This window comes from Lathamus discolor, chromosome 12, assembly GCF_037157495.1.
Source record: "Lathamus discolor isolate bLatDis1 chromosome 12, bLatDis1.hap1, whole genome shotgun sequence".
NCBI lineage: Eukaryota > Metazoa > Chordata > Aves > Psittaciformes > Psittacidae > Lathamus > Lathamus discolor.
The window spans coordinates 12,353,337-12,371,460 of NC_088895.1; the positions used below are offsets into that span (position 1 = coordinate 12,353,337).

Genomic DNA, 18,124 nt, shown 5'->3' on the forward strand with positions numbered 1-18,124 from the left:
GCAGGGAGGTGCCTTCAGGCTCCTCTTACAACAAGGAGTCTCTCGGAGCTTAGTAAAGACCAGTCAAACAGGATAATGGTTCCACTTGATCACTAACTGGGTTTGGTTGCATGTCATTTATTTCAACTTGTACAGTGAAGTTTGAACAGCGCTGTGGAAAAACACTTAGTTGTTGGATGTTTTCTCCTTTCTTCTTAGGTAATATAATTTAAAAGTGGTAAATACACAGTATTTAAACTTGATACACCTGATAAAGTTAAATGCATAATAAAGGGGTAGGAATGAAACACAAGCCTTGGTCATTAAACAAACAGTATAAAAATCAGCAATAGTTCAGGACCTTAGAAAACAAATGGATCAATTGCCTGATAGGTAAGAGAGGACCACCAAGGAAAACTACTCAGACAAGAGGCCTGGTTTCCCCTTAGCACTTTCCTGTGTGCTTTCAGAGCCAAAATGGCTTAGTACCCAGCATTAAGCCTACAGTCAGCACTGGGCTTGCTTGAAGAGGAAGGGAGTTGGGGAAATCAAGCTAGAGCCCAGTTCCAAGGCACAAGCAAAATGTTTACTTCACTATAAGAAAGAAGCTAGCTCTACTACAAAGGAACAGCCGCTGGGGAACTGAGCACATTACTATATACAGCACAGCTTCTCTAGCAGGTCATGCAGTTAGACAGCCCTTCCTCACACAGCCACGCTTTATGCTTTCAACAGAACTCATCAGCAAGAACAATTGACATCGAGTTTGTTTCACAGATGTGCGTTTGGCTGCAGCCCGCCCAGAGCTGGCACTGAGAGACAATCGTTCTGGAGCTTGAGGATCCTCCTGAACCAAGCCCATGCTCACTGTAAGACACTGAGCTATGGTAGTGCCTGAGACCCAGTGGCTTTGTGGCTGGGCATCGAGGAACTGGTACAGTTTCTTCTGTTCGGAAGCTGCGTTGCGCCTGACAAGCCTGTTTGGTAAGTGTAAACTGCCTCACTAGGCACCCGACAAATCACACACCCGAGATACACAGCACAGAGCATCTCTACAACTCACCTTTAACAGAAACACACCACACATGTTACTATGCACCAGCTACAAACAATCACATTCCCTGATTCTTTTTAATTGTTTCTTTTTTTTTTGGCAGAACAAGTCCATTTGCAGGGTTAGAGGATGCCCCCTCACACACATTCCTGTTTAGGAAGGGGGTAGCAGGCAACTGTAATAGTGCTGGCACTCAAGTTACCTGTTTGGTTTTGCCGTAGCTGAAGCTGCAGGGCTTTGGCATAGCCTCTGAGTAAAATGGTAGGAAAACAGTGCATGTCTTATGGCTCCAAACTCCATAGTACTGCTCCTAAACCACAAACCATTGTCACTGGCTTTGGAGAGAGACCAGCCCCAAAGTGTTTTGGTAATAAATTGTGGTTTAGGGGGAACATTAATTCAAGTGATCAAAAGATGTAAGGGCCAGTTTGTGTAGGCACCCGTGCACTTGCTAACGCTGTCCTGGCTTTAACAAAGACCTGTCTTAACCAGGAAGCTGCAGTGGGGAAAAGGACCTTGGCATGCTGCCCAAGGTAAAGGAAGACAAGGGGATGTTCACTTCCTGAAGTGTGGTGAGGGTTAGCAGGCAGAGGTCTTACCATTAACCAAAATACTTGGGTCTCTCTTAGTGTCTTCTTCCTCAGGGCAAAGAATTACACCTTAGCAGTCCCTTACATGCTTGGGACATGCGAATCATCCCCCTCTTTCAGGTACGCCATCACTTCAACACCTCATTCAAGGTCACGCAACCACATCAGACATTGTCAGATCTTACCCCCCAAGTCCCATGCTCCATCCACAGAACTGTACTTACCGCGACCCCTTTCCTCAAGCAAACCCTGATTCTTCTCCAGCTCATCCATACTCTGCCATTCTCCAGCTTTGTCCAAGCAAATCTGGACATCGGAATCTCTCCCACCACACAATAGATGATTATTTTTTTTACAAGCACCACAAAATAATCAGAGTAATCTGACTGAAGGTGAAGGAGCTCTTCATAAGAAACAATCCATGAATTAGGTATACACTTAATTTACTAACAAGCCTCTGATCCACAGGCATTCACAAATTACTGGTAACGAACTTGCAAAAATACATAGCATTGGCCCCAGAATCCAGGTTAAGAGTTTGGAAAATTACTACCTAATCTAAGTATTTCATTAAGATCTTAAATTCTAAGCAAGCCCTAAATCTATACTTAAAAAATAGCATAACTTGTATTATTTTTAATTGTAGTAAACCATGTAATGTACATGGAAGTGAAGGATTTTACCCTGAATTTTATATTTCATAATATATCTACCTAGATCAAGTAAAAGACTTAGAAACAAACAGTTGTTAGTGCTTCTCCCGCTGTTCAAAACAAACATTCAGCTAAACACCACCTTTCACTCCTGTGTCTGCAGCAAAAATAGTTCAGACTGAACTTAAGCCCTTAAATACCTTTTCCTTTCATACACTGAATACTCAACTTACCAAGTCCTAATCACACCAAGACCTTAGGAATGGCATTAATTACATTGGGAGGTAATTAACCTCACTTTCTGAGCGTCCCGAAGATGCTGCTTTAGTACAGCTTGGCTCACAAAGGCAGGCATTCTTTAGAAAGCTGGAAAGGTGGCTTTTTGCTTTGTTCCCATGCAGTTAAAAAGATGTCAGTTAAAACCAAACCAGAATGACGAGAAATAGATGCAACATTTCCGGCAGGCTGTGAACCCTCAAAGTGTAGTTTTACTGTTGTGTGTGTCACCTACACGATGGGCCTACAGCACCCCTGGGATGCTGGCATCAGTCCCTGGAAACTATTTGGCATTAAAAGCAGTTCCAAATGCATGTTTGAATGCTTTGTTGGGTTCTTTTTGCTCCACACAAGCTCACCTCTGCTGCCAGCCAGCGCCTTTCCTGTAGGAAGTCAGCAGTCCAAGCGATCGGAGATGCTCGATGTTCATGACAAGTAGTCGGATGTCTGGTAACATGCTGCTGTGTAAGCTCTACATCCAGCATTATACTGAGATAGCGCCGTGTCATGCTGTGTTTGGTGCAGGCTCTGTTGATGTCGCTCATCCTCAGCTGCACGCTTTGTAACGTGCCCTGGACCAAGCTGCTCAACAGAACCATGAAGTTGATGTTCACGAAAGAGGTTCCTCCTCTCCCACGTTGGGCAAGTCGTTGCATTTCAGATTATCTTCACTGCCTTGTTTCCTGCTTTCAAAGGAAACAAAATGGTTGCTGAGTGGCTTACAAAAGCCAAAGCAGAGGCACCAGCATCATGGGAGCTTCGGGACCCTGAGCATGTGTCTTATCCCCTCCCAACTCCCCTGTAACAGGCTGGAAGTGCCATAGGAAGATCCTTTTCAGCCTATTGAAGTAGCAGGATATGTCATATCACAAAACATCATCCCACAGCAGTTACAGGTCACACAGAGGGTGTGTGAATATCCCAGCCACAGCCCCACACAAAAGATTCAAGCCAAACTGCTCAAATTTTCCTGTTCTTTGCAGTGACTTCCAGAGACAATTTCCATTAAGACAAGCTGCAAACATCATCTGAGGTCGAGGTGAAGTGATGACACTTACGGCAGCAGGTTCCCAGGGGCAGACAACGACCGCTCCTCCCTCCTGCTCCCCTCAAATGGGTTCCCAAAGGATCGCTTCCGGATCATCGTTTTAACCAAGATCTGCAAGACCAGATTGGAGTTCATCAGGATGCTTTCCTGTCATTCAAGAGCAACAGGAACATCCAACCCTCATGGCGAAGTGATTATGAAAACAAGCGAAAACAAGTCAAAGTTCTCTTACAACGAAAAAGCAGAAGGAAACATGTTTACAAGTCTGCAACTGGGCTGTATCCTCTGAAAACCATGGTGCAACTGAACACGTAGATGACAGCCACACTAGCTGTGAGCAGCTGGAAAGAAGAGCAAAGCCAAGTTTGGGAAGGTTTTCTCCCCCCAGAAGTAGGTTTTACTGATTGTTGCATCCAGTGCCTGCAAATCCCCAGTTCCCCATCATTACCTGGCAAAGGAATTCATTGGAAAGGGAGAAGGGAAGGAAGGAACCGCCACAGTTTTGCCTTAGGCTGCTGGGAACAGAACAAGTATCAGGGTTCTTCCCAGTCACCCCCCGACTTATTTTGCTGGTGGGAGCAGAGAACAACCAGTGAGCAGCACTGGCCCTGCCTCAGCACATGCATCGTGCTTTGGGAACCCCTGGCTTCATTTGATACTGCTTCTCATCCTTCTGTGCCTTATTTATCTGCTCACCACCAAGAGCTCTTACACGTCTGAAATGCACGTGCCATCGAGGTCCCACAGGGCAAGTTGAAGCCACGTGAATCTCAGTGTTAATGCCTGCAGTTGGATGCACAAAGATCAGGCACCCGAGGGTAATTCTGAAGAACAAATGCAAATGGGAAGCACAAGCTCTGCCTGGAGGCGGTGTTATTTAAGAGGCAAGAGTCAGTAAAAGCTCATTTGCCCTGAGCTGTGCTAAACACACCTGGATTTAAACAGGGCTGGGAGCACTGAGGCATCCTCCACTTCATCACAAGAAGTCACCTCCAAACAGGAGAAAGGGGGAAACCCCCTCATCAGTGGTGATCTCATTAGAGCGAGATCTGCTCTTTCAGCTTAAGCAGCACAAGGCACATTTGCATGTTAACATATCTGTGGTTGAAGAGACTCATGTGGGTACCGAAGTAGGAGAGAGCTCCAGAAACGGGGCCAGATGTGGGCACAGCCACAAGACAGAAAAGGGGCTTCAAAGGGAGACCTGTACTTCAACAAATCACAGCCTGGGTGTCTACAGGCTGATAACACTGTGACAGGGAACTGTGAATGGTCACTTCCCCAGCATAAGGACATCCAAAGGAATTGTTAGATTTAAACCCCTCAATGATTTCACTTCCCACACACGGCAGGGTTACGCTGTGGTTCTCACCACCACAGTGGGTTGCAGAGAATAAAAATACGAGCTTGAAAAGAGATGAGTTCACCAAGAATAGCTGCAGGCGGGGGCTGGAGCACACCGTGGCCCAGATAAAAGCTTCATCCCAGTAAGCTCCTGCAGCCCCTAAGGCTAGGTGGGCAGAGCAGGGCAGGAGCTCCTTGTGCCTGGCTAACACACTGGCTCCCAAACACAGGCAGATCTTGACCAGATGCTCTTTTGCCCTGAGCAAATGTAGTGGTATTTAGGCAGCCAGGTCAAGCGTGAGGACCAGGAACCCACTGACAGATCCCTTTGGGACCACTCTGAAATACTTTGGCCACCTCCAGCAAGATGCTGAGACCCCGTCTTGCAACACTTCTTTCTGAGAGAGGAGAAGTCTTTGCTCTAATCCTGCCCAATGCTTTTGTCCTTCAGCAGCAACCTCCAGCTGCTTGGGACCATCCCTGGAGGCAGCGTGGACCCGGCTGTGCATCCACAGACCATCATCTCCCTCATACTCACCACAGTGGCCAGGCTGGGGATGTGCTTGACCGAATTCTCCACCTCCTCCTCTGTCACCTCAACGAGGGTGCAGTTCTCATCCTCCGTGGGCAGCAGCTCCGCTCCGTTCTTGGTGACCCAAGGGTGCAACTTCAATTAATAACACAGCCTGTCAGGAACGATTTCCTCTTTTTCAGGACTCCAACAACACAAGCCTGGCAAACGCATCTCCTCGCCCAAGCTACGGCCCCTACGTGCTCCTGAAGGACCAGGGAGCAGGGGAGAGATGTGCCACTTCAGTGGTGAGCCAGCTCACCCCAACACCACCAGGAGCAGAAAATGGTGTGGTGTGGCTCATCCAGAGCCAGAGCTCGCCCCATCTACACAACTGGTGACCTACTGCATTGAGTCTCAGTGGGTTTTAGGGAAGAAGACTTATTTTCACTCTCATCTGTAAGATGAGAGTGACATGGTCTAACATCACTGCAAGGGGGGTTGGAACTAGATGATCTTAAGGTCCATCTTAAGGCCCTTTCCAACACGAACTATTCTGTGATTCTATGAGTGCCAAGAGTGATGTATTCTGGACCATACGTATGAGCCATAGTGATGGGGAGACCCACCAAGCCCTAGTCTTGGACCTGAATTAATCCACGACAGAAGGCAGAAGCTCCTCTTTCTCCTTGCCCACACACCAGGCATCCGGGGCAGCTGCCGGAGGAGCACAGAATGGTTCCACAATTCCCCCACAATCCTTTCCCCCTACCTTAGTCTCCATTTTCTCAGCTTCTCGCCCCTTCCAGGCTCTCGCAGGGGCACAGGACCAGAAATCTCCTACGAAAGGCTGTTGCACAGTACTTTCCTGGTAGCAGAGGAAATACTGTGCTCAGGGGATTTCCTTTTGCCTCTGACTTCTCTAGGCACCAAAGGTCCCAAAGCTGAGCAGGTCCCGGAGCAGGGGAAAGAGCTGGGACTTACCTGCCCAGGGACCTGGGCAAAGGGGGAGGACCTAGCCTGGCGCGATCAAACTGACTCCCAAAAAGAGACAAGTAAGGACAAACCAACAGAAGTGAAGCCACAGCCAACACCAGCGGGCTGGGTCAATACCTTGATTTCTGGGACCGAAATCCTGGATTCAGGATTTTTATCCAGCATCCGCGTAATCAAATCCTTCAAGAAGTCTGTAACTTCTGGCCTGGGGAAAGGAGAGAAGAGAGATGAGATGGGGAAGGGGATGGGTGCTGCAAAATACCTCTTTGTGTGCAACCCAAACCAAGATCCCACATGTACAGGGCTGGGCGAGCCCAACACCACTTCCACCCAGGCTAAAACCCAACAGGCAGCAACTGCTGAGGTTAATCTGTTCCCTCACAAACGCCTCTGCAGCTTCAGTCACTCCTTCAGCAACTGCAAACCAAGAGATGCTGCCTTCATGTTTGATGCAAAGGAAGTTTTCTAGGGCCAACAGAAGGGCTCAGAGCCTGAGTTTTGCAAACCCACAGCCCAGCAGGGCCAGCTCCACCCAGGCCGCTCAGAAATGGCTCAAATGAGCTTTAAAATAAGGGCTGGGCGGTAGTTTATTGAGCACTTACTGGTCTGGGAACTCCAGCGTTTGGGTCTTGATTTTATTGTGTAAACTGAGGATCCTTTCATCCATAAAAGGGCACTGCCATGGAGAAAAAAGCAATGAGAAAAGCAATGACCTCTGATAAGAGGCAGCAGTGGGGCAGCCAACTGAGCAATTGGATCTCCTAGTGTTTGAAGGAGGGTTATAGGAAATACCAGAAGATTTCCTGTTCTATCAGGAAACACAGTGAAAGTAACATTGGAGTAAAATGCTCAAACAGGAGTGCAGATCCCACCACATATCTGGTACAATGGAGGCACACACCAACAACCCACAGCACTGAAAACTCAAGTCTCTTTACCTGCCCAAACACGAAGCAGTATAGAGTGATCCCCATGGCCCAGACATCCAAAGCCTGCAGAGGGAAGGAAGCACAGTTAGATCTGCAGCAGACAGTGTGTGAACAGAAGATCAGTCCAAAAACCCTCAAATTGCTATTAAATACCTTTCCAGAGAAGATTTTCCTGGTTTCGGAGAGCGTCTCTGGGGCCATGAAGGCAGGGGTGCCCACTGTGTTGGTTAAGAGGGCATCAGCTCCCTTGAACTCATTGCTGACTCCGAAGTCAGCAATCTTGATGTGCCCATCTTCCCCCACCAGGAGGTTGGAAGGTTTGATATCCCGGTGGATTATCTTTTGATAGTGCACTGCAGCCAGAGGAGAAACAAGGGATTCAGCAGCAGCACCGCTCTGCAGCAGAGGAGCCACAAAGCCTTTCTGCTAACACCATGACCAGCTCCAGCTTCAAAAACCCCTGTGCAGAAGCTTGTGCCACCAGAAAGGGCACCGCACCGCAGCAGGAAGTGCAGCCCCATGTGTTTAGAAAAGAATAACAGTAAAGAATACCATCCTTTTGGAAGACACTTACAGTATTCAATGCCCTTGATCAGATCCTGGAAGTAGAACCGAGCCTGGTCCTCACTGAGAGGTTTCAGGGTTGGGATTTCCATCACAGGGCTGCAAAGGCAACAGAGAACAGAGCTTGATCCCAATCCAGATGTGCCAACACAGGTCTCAGAGGCTTTACTACCATCTGGTGACAGCGCACAGCCCTGAAGGCAGGCACAGGGTGTACACAGCTGTGACCAGGTTGGGGAGATGTGACCCAAACGTGTAGGAGACCCACCACGAACCTCCCCATCCCCTCTATGTCCTGCAGCAGCCTCAGGTGGCCGAGCTGTGCCACCACCAAACCCACCTCCTGTTCATGCTTTAGTAGGTTTAAATCTGGAATCCAATACTCACCCTTGCTTCACCAGTTCAAACACTGGAACACAAAAGAGAAGGTGATTACTGATCACGTCCAGGTTAGAGCTCCTATGAGCACAATCTCAGCACAAAGCAATTATTTTAACAACAAAAACACAAAAAATAATGTATTTTTTTAAATAAGGAGATGTCACCTCATGCAAGGCACGTGGTGTTTTGGTTGCTCCCATTTTCAGTTGAGGGGATGCTGCCAACTACCTCATCAGTGCTGCAGCTTCGGCCTCATGGAAGTGGCCCACTAAACCCCCCAGTTTGCCTGCAAAGCCCCAAGCAAACCCCTGCACTTGGCCATGAAGGCATCACACACTCCTCTGCTGGCAGAGGCTGAATATAAGTGATGGAAAAGAAACACCTCCTCCAAAACTGTGTGTATTTACATCAAGCAAACCACTGCAGCCTGCAAGAGAGGTTGGGAAGTGGCTCATTTGTGCCATGGATAACTAACACGTGCTTTGTTCTCGAAGCCAAAGAAATGAAGTCGCTTTCTAGCAGCCTGAGAACATGACACTGGTGCCTCCCATGGCCAAGCAAGCCCTGGTGTCCAGTTAAAGCCTCTAAAGTGCTATAAAGAACTCCAGTCTCCTTTCTGAACCCAGATTGGATCCCAATTTCTCTGACCATTAGAGGGAATTAGCTCCTCCGGCACATCCAGGCCACACCAGAGAGACCCAACCCCAAAACAGTCACCCCAAAACACAGGAGCATCTCTTTGCCCTGCCAAACCCCATCCCACTGACACCCCACAAGCACCGCAGGGCAGTGGCCAGTTACCCATGTACAAGTGGTCCTCGCTGGGGTCATCCAAGACCTGCCAAAAGAAGCAGAAAGGGAATTAGACAGCCCCCCAAATCCTTGCCAATTAAAACATGGTGGTTTTTTATTTAGCAGCCATCTCAGTTCTGCACCATCTGCACCATTAGCACCGTCTGCTAATCTCTGAGCTTCTACCCACGAGGGGTGGGGAAAACACCCAAGAGGACAGAGATAGAGCTGTACTTTAAGGAAGTAAATATTTAAAACACACAGGAAGCATCATCTGATTCACAAGCCAAATCAACTCCAGCCTGCACATCCTTAAATCTTGATGGACATGCAGGCAGTGGGTGGAGGGCAGGGTGGCTGCACCACAGAACCCACAGAAACACCAGCTCCTCCTCAAAACCCTTCTGAGCACTTTGTTTCCCCCAAGAAAGTGACATTTTTCTGCATTTCCCTTTCTGGGCATGGAAGAAAAAATCCTCTTTTAGGAGATGAGAATAAAAAGCCCTTTTAAACCAGGGAAAACAGGAGTCTCCCATAGGCAGCACCTGCCATGGCCATCCCAGCTCCTCTTCCCCAGGCCATCCCCGCGGCATCCTGGCTCCTTCACACTCAAGGTGGATTTTGGAAGGGGCTGGCCAATGCTCACCTCCACCAGCTTCACCACGTTGGGGTGGTCCAGCTTCTTCAGGATGGCAATCTCCTGGTAGACCTGTTCAATGGGCCCTTTGGGCTGCAGGCAGCCCTCAGAAGCAGCTTTGGCTCCGCGGGGTGGCGGGCGGCCTGTGGGAAAGGCAAAGATGGGGTGTCCAGTTGGGAATGAACCTCACAGGTCCCTAAAGCACCCCACAACCTGAAGCTTTGATGCCACTTACGGGGGAAGCCTGCCTGCCTCATCAGCTTCTTTTTGGAGAGAACCTTCATTGCCTGCAAGAGGGGAAAGAACATGGGAATTGAGGCAAAGCAAAGATAAAATAGGGCTGATGGGATGGGGCTGGCATGGAGCCGAGCAGGGAGTCAGCAGAGGGGATCCAACCTCATCCCACTTGCCTCTGTGGGCTCTGGGAACATGCACTACTCACATAGTAGGTGTTATCGTCCTCGTTGTAGGCCAGCTTCACCACCCCGTAGGAGCCCTAGAAAGGGACAAAGCTTTTAATTAATATTAAAGGGATGAATTTATTAATAATAATTTTAAAGTCATAATAATTCATAAGAAGAATTAATAATTTTAAAGATAAATACAATTCCATCAGCACCATCCCAAATCCCCCCATCCCACCCCAAACCCAGCCCATATTCACCTTCCCAATCTCATCCTTCAGCTTGTACTGGTTGAGCTGCACACAGTCCTGCGGGGAGAGAAAAGGGGGATCTGACATGAGCCACCAAATCACTTGCATTCACTCCGCTCCTTTGCAATCTCCAGTAAAAACTCTGTGCAAACTCACACCCTGCTCTGCTCGGGGCTGGGCAGCTTTGATCCGTGAGCCATGAGCACCAGCCACGTGTTGGTGTGTTTATAGGCAGCTAATTGTGAGCGTTAACGGCCCAGCAGGCAATATTGTCTGCTCATGTGGAACAGGAGTGCACCAGGGGCACGTGGTGGTGGGGAGAGCCCCAGAGCTTTAATGCCAGTGGCTTAGTGCTGAGTATTTCTATTTCTTATGGGCAAAGCAGTTGCTTGCTGCCTGTTTCCTGGCAGCACTGGAAGGCTGGGGCCAGACAGGGGCTTTTTCTCTTTAGATCTCAGTGGATTTTTTCTCTTTTTCACTGGGAGATGAGGAAAATCACAGTGTGCCAAGCGCATCCCCAAAACACAGCCTGGTACCATCTGCAACAGGCACAAAGTGTGGTGAGCTGTTGGGTCCCACCTCCCCAGGGCTGTCTCTATAGCCCAGGATGGAGCAGGATGTCCCACTGCCACCCACCACAAGATGCCATGGGGTTTGATCCCGAAAAACTCAAGCAAGAAGGAATGCCACAGGGGACCAAACACGTGTACAAGTGTTCATCCCCCCTCACCTGCAGCCCTGTGATGGACACGCGGTTCGACTCCACTGTCGGCCGCCGCGGCAGCCGTGGGGAGGAGTGTGGGGACGTCACTGGGGAGTACGGCAGGGACGGGTAGATGAAGCGCTCGTTGGTGCTATCGCTGCTCCCGGGGGAGCGGGCCGGCTGCGACCGCTCCTGCAGGGACAGCTTTCGGCCAGAGAGGTGCAGCTTCGCCCTGGGCTCCTGGCTGTCCCCAAAGCCCTCTCCACCGGACACGTTCATCTCCTCCTCCTCACTCATGCTCCCCGTTGTGTCGTACTCGGTCACCACGATGAGCGAGGCCATGCTGGGACAGTGGAGGCTCAGCGCCGGGGGGTCCCGAGGCGCCCCAGGCACGTGGTGGCCGCAGCCTCTGTCACAGCAGAGGGGCCGCAGGGTGGGAGAGCTGCTGAGGATGCATGATGGCATGGTGCGACCAACGGCCTCATCCTGGCCGTGCTGGGACCTGCAAACACACAGCAGCTCAGTGGGCTCCCCTGGAGAGCAGGATTTCCTCCCACGGGTTGTTATTCTGTGGATTGATTAATTTATTCATCCATAAAGCCAAGGCAGCAGCAGGATGGCACCAGGATGTGCGCCCACCCTGCCATGGGGCAGACCCCAGGCAGGGACCAGCCTCAGCTCCAAGGCTGCCAGCACTGCTCCTTTCACCCCCTTTATTTAAACACGCCAGGGAATAACAGCCCTGTAATTTCTGCTACAGAAATACCCTAAAGGGGTATTTTACAGGGGCAGGATCCAGCCCTGCACTACACTGGCATAAATACCACTTGGTTCCATGCTTTCCTGCTCAGTCCTGCAGTCAGAGCAGGCAAATCTCTGCCAAACACCCCCTGAACAACGCAGTTTAGAGGCACGGGGACCCACTTACCACGTGTGGGGTGCAGGATCAGCCCCTGGGCTCACTGCCTCCTCCCGCAGCCTGTCATTGCCAGTGATTTCTCTTCCTTGCTCCGGGTTCCCTACAGCCTCCTGTGCAAAACTCCGGTTCCTGAACCTTGAGACACAAGAGAAACAATTCAGTGAGCCACAAAGAACACTTAAAGATTCTCAAATACTTCAGTAGCAATTCAAGAAGGGTAGGAAACGGTGCTGGTTCGCACACCCCGAATGTCCTGCTGCAGCTGGGGCACTCGGACGCTTGGCTGGGTGTGAGCCACGGCTCTGCCCTGCCGCGGTGCCGGGGCTGGTTTTAATTTCTAGGTTAACGAGTTTCTGCAGAAGCAAATGAAGAAAAACCCATCCCAAAACACAGCCCAGGAGCAGGAACAAGGCTTGAGGCGTTTTCCTGCCTGGGTCCCACACCTCAGCGAGGCGGGCAGTTAAAATTAGCTCCACTCATCTCCATTGAAGTTTCCGTGATGCACCCGCAGCACAAGCACTCTGAATCAGCCCCGCAGAAATCACGGGTCAAGTGCAGAAATCAAACCCTCTCCCCCTTCCTCAAGGCTCCACAATGGCCTAATTGCTGTTTTCAACACCAATCCATAAACTGGAGGCTTTTCTGCCTGAGTGGGATCAGCCTGGAGCTGAAGCCGACCCGGCACCGCTTGCTGTTTCGAGGCGCAGAGACACGCAAGGGATGGGGAGGCTATAAATAAGCCAACGAACAGCAACAAGGACAAACTATTCCAGAAACGCCGTGTTTCACAAGGCTGAATCCGCTCCCGGTTGGAGCTTTGCTGGGCAGGAGAGCTGGGAGCTCCTTGTCTTGGGCATTGTGGCTGCAAAATCCCCTCCCTGGTGCTGCTGGTGGCCACGGCAGCGTGTTTTAATGCACTCCTAAAATGGATTAAAACAAACAGGCAGCTTGCCCCGTTCATCCCGAACCCTCCGGGGTGCATCTCGAGGCCAGTTGCCATTTGCCTGGCTTGCTTCGGGCACGCTGCCAGCGGACACATATAAATAGCTGTCCCCCGAAGCCGGAGCTGATCCGGAATGCCATGCCGTGTGCCCTCACCATGTGCCACAGCCGCACCTAAAAAGGCAGCTGATGGATGAGGGCACCCCAGGAGCATCACTGGCTGCAGCACTGGTCCCCGATGGTGGTACAACACAGGTGGGCATCCCGCCTGCATCCGGATTTCCAAGGGTTCGTGCTGAACTTTGCCAGGCTAAAGCAACACTGAGTTCTGAAGCCTCTGCCACACTTGAGAGCTGAGCATGCCCTGGCCAGAATTGCCTTGACCAGGATAAACATAGGCTGATGAGTTCAAGCAGGCTCCCCCAGACTCTCTAAACAGGCTAAAAGTCATCCAAGCACCATCACAATATCAGCAAGGGTGGAAAATCCGGGGGCTTCTTCCCTTGGTGTGTGTGCAAAGGAACCAAGCATGGGGTTTTGCAGAGGTTGCCCTGTGAGATGATACCTTCCCCAAAAGAAACCCAAACGTGGGATCACAGAATCATAGATCCCACTGTAGAACACAGCCCCATGGGATGTGGGACAACTGCTAATGGTAATGCAACCTTAACAAGCACATGGCGAGGCTGAGGAGGAGAGCTGCATTCCCATCCAGAGGGAAAACTGAAATAGCATGAGGGGAATAAACCCAAAGAGGGGAAATACAGCCCTTGGCTTCACCAACCCACCCGGTTTGCCCAGGGAAAAGTGGCACATTCTGGTATGAACTCCAGCAGATCCTTATGTAAAAGCGAGCAGCACATGCCCACAAAATCCTCAGGAACTCGAACAGCCTGGTGTATAGGAATGATTTATCGGCACGGCTTTTGGCTGCAATCCACACATAACCCATAGCGGCTGCGGCAGGATTATCGAAGCAATCAGTCTCGCATCTAATTCAGCAAGGAGAGGGATATTAAAATGAGGTCTGTGAAACCCAGGCTCTCCCTCTCGCTCAGCGTCCACGTGGCTCAGTGGAAACGAATGGGAGTGAAATCAGCCCCCGCAAGAGGGAAGTGAGTTTGACAGCCCCCTCCTGCCGCCCCAGCTCTGCTGTGAGCATGTGGTCCCTGCCTGGTCCCTGCTGGGATGCACCCGCCTCCGGATGGGATCACACTGCCTGATTTCAGGAGGGAAGAGGATGGCACCTTGCAGCCAGCACTGGCTGCACAGATTTAAATGGGAGCATATGGATGCACTGGCCTGTCCTTCCCTCCCTGGAGCTGTTTCTCTACCCCGGTGCAAGGTGAGCAATGTCAGGGTGCCCCCAGCTCCTTTATGCTTGCCTTCCCCTGCCATGCTTCCCTCCAGCAAGGCCACAGTGTCAGGGTCAGACCCTCCTATGGCAATATGACTGGGTGGCAGCTCCAGCAGTGACACCTCCCTTCCATCCTTCCATGGGGGTCAGCTTATGCACTGCAAAACCAAGCTGTTTATAACAAAACTGAACACAGACCACCTAAACCAAGGCTGGGTTCGCTCACAGAGGATCCTCCCCCTGCTGCCACCCAAGGTCTGTGGTTAACAGTTAACCATAGCCAGTGCATGGGGCAGTTATCACCCTTGCTGGGCAGAGTCCAGGGGCTATTTTGCTTTCCCTGTGGTCACTGTCAGCGGTGGAAGTGCTAGTGCCAAGAGTGGTGTCATCTGCAGCAAACGGGGGCATCGATCACAGTTTCCCTTCCTACGGGCGAGCGCAGACCTTGCCAGAAATATATTAGTCACTGTAGTATACAAAGACCATATGCATCCCCGCCTGACTTCTAATGGAAAAATATCTCTCATCAGCTTCTCTAGAAGTTTGAAGGCACCCAAGCTAATGAGATACTCGAAACAGACACCCAGCTGCCATCTACACCAGGTCCCCCATGCCCAGGCGGCAAAGGTTTTCATTGCCCCTGGAGTGAACAGAAGAGCCTCCTGCGTTGTCTGGCCCATCCAGTGCAGTGGAAAGCATTGGAGTCGAAATGCAAAGCCAAGCTGCTAGCATTGGAACAGCACAAAGCCCAGCTGAGGGTTTCACTAGGAGTCAAAACACATCCTTACTGAGATTATAAGAAATCTTGATGACAGTGCCTGATACTTCTTAAGCAATGAGTACCCCAAAACAAGAGTGTAAGCTCAGGACACGGTGTTGAGCACAGGCCAGGATGCACCCAGGAAACCACCATCGCTTTGTCCAGCATCCCAGCTTTCCTGGAAACAACAGCTCCAGCTACAATACCCACAAGAAAGGAAATGAGAGCAGCTCTGTGATTTGTGAACACCACTTAAAAGACATTAGGGCTGAGCTGAAAGCAAAGCCTCCTCCAGATTACCTCCCCAGTCTGAAAACAGCCACCTTCCCTGGAGCAGCACTGGTCGATCAAACCCCTCGCAGTGCACTCACAGATGGGCTCTTGGCTTCTGTTGGCTGCTTTTCCCAAAACTAAGTGCTCACGGAGAGGGGCCAGGAGAGGGAATGGGCTCCTTATCCCAGCAGAGGGGCTACCCCTCCATTTAGGGGCCATGAACAAAGCTCCAGCACCCACAGCCACCACAAATGACTCCCAGCACAGTCCCCCTTGGCCCTGAGGACAACCTGGTCCTGTCCTTAAGGATGGTTTCTGCTCCGGTAGCATCACACAGCCATGTGGTCAGCCCATAGCTCCATCGCAGCAGCTTCCTGTGGTCATCCCGCTGCTGCTCTTGGTCTCTACTTTTACCTTCACGCACCTTATGCTCTGTGCCGTGCACGTGGCCACAGGGCTGCGTCCCACCTCCTAACCACGCTCAGGCACTCACGGCAACAAAACCGGTGGCTTCTCCTAACAAGACTTGTCCCGGGCGCACGGCCACTCCACCAACTCCATCCCCTCCATTGTCTCCTGACCTCTCATTGTTCCTTGACTTTAAAAATCCCCTCTTTTTCCCAACCCCACGGCCTAACTCTCCCGGTCCCCCCACTCCAAGCCCGCACCTCCCCGGTCGGGAGCCCCATCGGGGTCTGCAGGTCGCCTGGTGTCACAGGGACAGCCACCACCCCGTCACATCCCCAGCCCGCGGATGCTGACAGCCCACCGGGTACCACCGGCATATGAAAGGCCAGCGGGATGCTGCCGGGCCCGGGCGGCCGCGCCGCAGCGACCCGAAGAGGGACGGGGAGATGCGAGCACGGATCCCGCCCCGCCGGGATGCCCGCACAGGCCCCTGCGAACCCCGCTGCAAGGAGCTGCGGCTCCCGGCTCGCAGCGCATCCCCGGCCCGGCCCGGCCCGGCCGCCCACACCCGCCGGTGCCGGTGCCTCCAGGCGCGGCTTTGTCTCCGCAGCCGCAGCCCCGGCCGAGCCCTCCCCGGCCTCCCCGCCCGCACCCGCGGCCACCGACCTGGCGGGACGCTCCGCTCCGCCGCCCGGGGGAGCAGCCCCGCGGAGCCGGAGCCGCCTTCGCTTTCGGTTCCGCTCCGGCGGCGGCAGCGGCAGCAGCGAGGGAAGGAGGGAGGGATGGATGGAAGGAAGGAGAGAGGGAGGGAGGGCAGGAGGAGGGAGGGAGGCCCCGCTCCGCCCCGGGGAAGGGGAGGTTTCCCCCCGGGCAGCCGCATCCTGCCCGCCCGCCCCTAAAGCCGCTCGTTGGGGTGGGTTTTTTGTTACGGTTTGGGGCTTTTAGGATTTTTTTTGCTTTGTTTTAGTATTTTATCCCCCCTCCGGCCGCGGCCCCGCCTTTACCGCGCAGCGCAGCCTAGGGGGGTGCTCCGGCCGGTCCCACTCCTCGCCGGTGTCTGGCCAACAAGCCCGAGCCTCCTCTTGCCGCTCCCGGCCGGAGCTTCTTTCCCTTTTGCCCTTGTGCAAACACTGGCTTTGCAGCATGAGGTCAACGGGTCCAAAGGCGCTGAACTGCACCGGCCCCCACCATGGGCTCTGCTGAGCCACTGCCCAATGCTTCCTAAATAATCACTTAAACTGGTTTCTAAACCCCCCCCTTCTCTGGAAATGTCACAGCAGCCACCACCAGGCCACTACCACTGCCTCTAAGCACAGCTCCTGCCCAGGCTGCTGCTCTGCAGCGCTGGGACGGAGGCAACGCTGCCCCATGGGCACAGGCTGGAGCTCCCTGGCTGGCACCGGCCCTTTGTAAACACCTCCCTTGCTTTGTCCACGCTAATCGTGGCTGGTTTCCTTACCAAGAACATTCCCATGAAGCACCGTTCTTGCGCTGCGCTCACCTGATCGACTCTTCCCTTCTTGAAGCAACAGCTTCAACCTCGAGCAGATGCAAACGCTGTTGCTTTGTGATGTGGGCACCACTTTGCCAATGTAGAGCTCCCTGGAGCAGAGCCATGCTTCCAAACAAGTGTTATGGATAAACGCTGCTATTTTGACCAGGATCTTGAAAGCCACTCTAGAAGTCAGGTTTATGCACTTACTGGAACACTGTAGGTGCTCCAAATGTTTTATGGATTATGCGGATTAAAACGCAGCTGAGAGGGGGTGAGCCACCAAAACCAGCGTTCCTGCAAACCTGCGCTGCTCTTCCCTGTTAGAAATAAAGTCAGTGTTTTAAAATCAATGCACTGATTACCTGCCAACAACCACAATCCAATCCAACTTAAGCGGGACGACTAAACCAGCACTGAACTACCCTTCTTTCAACCCCATTTTAGAACTTCTCTGACCCAGCAGAGCCGTGTTTAGGGCTGTTCTTGCATTGCTAACAATGCCACAGTTTAATCTAGTGCTTCCTGGCAGGGCATCTCCAAGCGTTTATACTCATGATGTTCACCTTCTATATAGTCACAAGGTGCAAGGACTGGATCCCCTATTCCCAAGGTTCAACCACTCAATGTTTACACTCACAAAAGGGCAATCCCATCTACATCCAAAACAAGGATCTAATTACTAGAACTCAGTGGCAGCAAATCAGATATTGCGTTAGTTGCAACTGTCTTCATTTATTCACCCCTAAAACCAGAGCAGGTAAATTACACCAGCACCTACAGGAGAACACGTACAATAAGCTGTGCTGGGGCTGTTGTTCATCTCTTCTCTCAGCTGCTCTTTGTACAAGGACACACGGA

At 51.6% G+C, this 18,124-nt stretch overlaps 1 protein-coding gene across 1 annotated transcript; it reads right to left on the reverse strand.

The window, feature by feature from the left end:
• Window positions 1-79: 79 nt before the first annotated feature.
• CAMKK2 (calcium/calmodulin dependent protein kinase kinase 2) lies at window positions 80-16,593 on the reverse strand. The gene is made up of 18 exons (XM_065693134.1): window positions 16,438-16,593; window positions 12,041-12,166; window positions 11,140-11,614; window positions 10,419-10,466; window positions 10,197-10,250; window positions 9,990-10,041; window positions 9,764-9,897; window positions 9,127-9,163; window positions 8,332-8,353; window positions 7,955-8,043; window positions 7,534-7,733; window positions 7,390-7,443; window positions 7,054-7,127; window positions 6,569-6,656; window positions 6,228-6,323; window positions 5,483-5,611; window positions 3,611-3,711; window positions 80-3,235 (listed from the first exon to the last, which is right to left on the reverse strand). Exons 3-18 carry the CDS (start codon window positions 11,575-11,577, stop codon window positions 3,163-3,165), a joined length of 1,689 nt encoding a protein of 562 aa, XP_065549206.1. The 5' UTR covers window positions 11,578-11,614; window positions 12,041-12,166; window positions 16,438-16,593; the 3' UTR covers window positions 80-3,162.
• Between the last annotated feature and the right edge of the window lie 1,531 nt (window positions 16,594-18,124).

Bases quoted from the DNA above. Each gene is read 5' to 3' on its own strand.
- CAMKK2 (XM_065693134.1), bottom strand. From the start codon at position 11,577: ATGCCATCATGCATCCTCAGCAGCTCTCCCACCCTGCGGCCCCTCTGC. The intron at 10,251-10,418 runs GTGAATATGGGC...GTCCCTTTCTAG, and splicing joins TGAAGGATGAGATTGGGAAG to GGCTCCTACGGGGTGGTGAA. The intron at 10,042-10,196 runs GTGAGTAGTGCA...CCCCTCTTGCAG, and splicing joins AGGACGATAACACCTACTAT to GCAATGAAGGTTCTCTCCAA.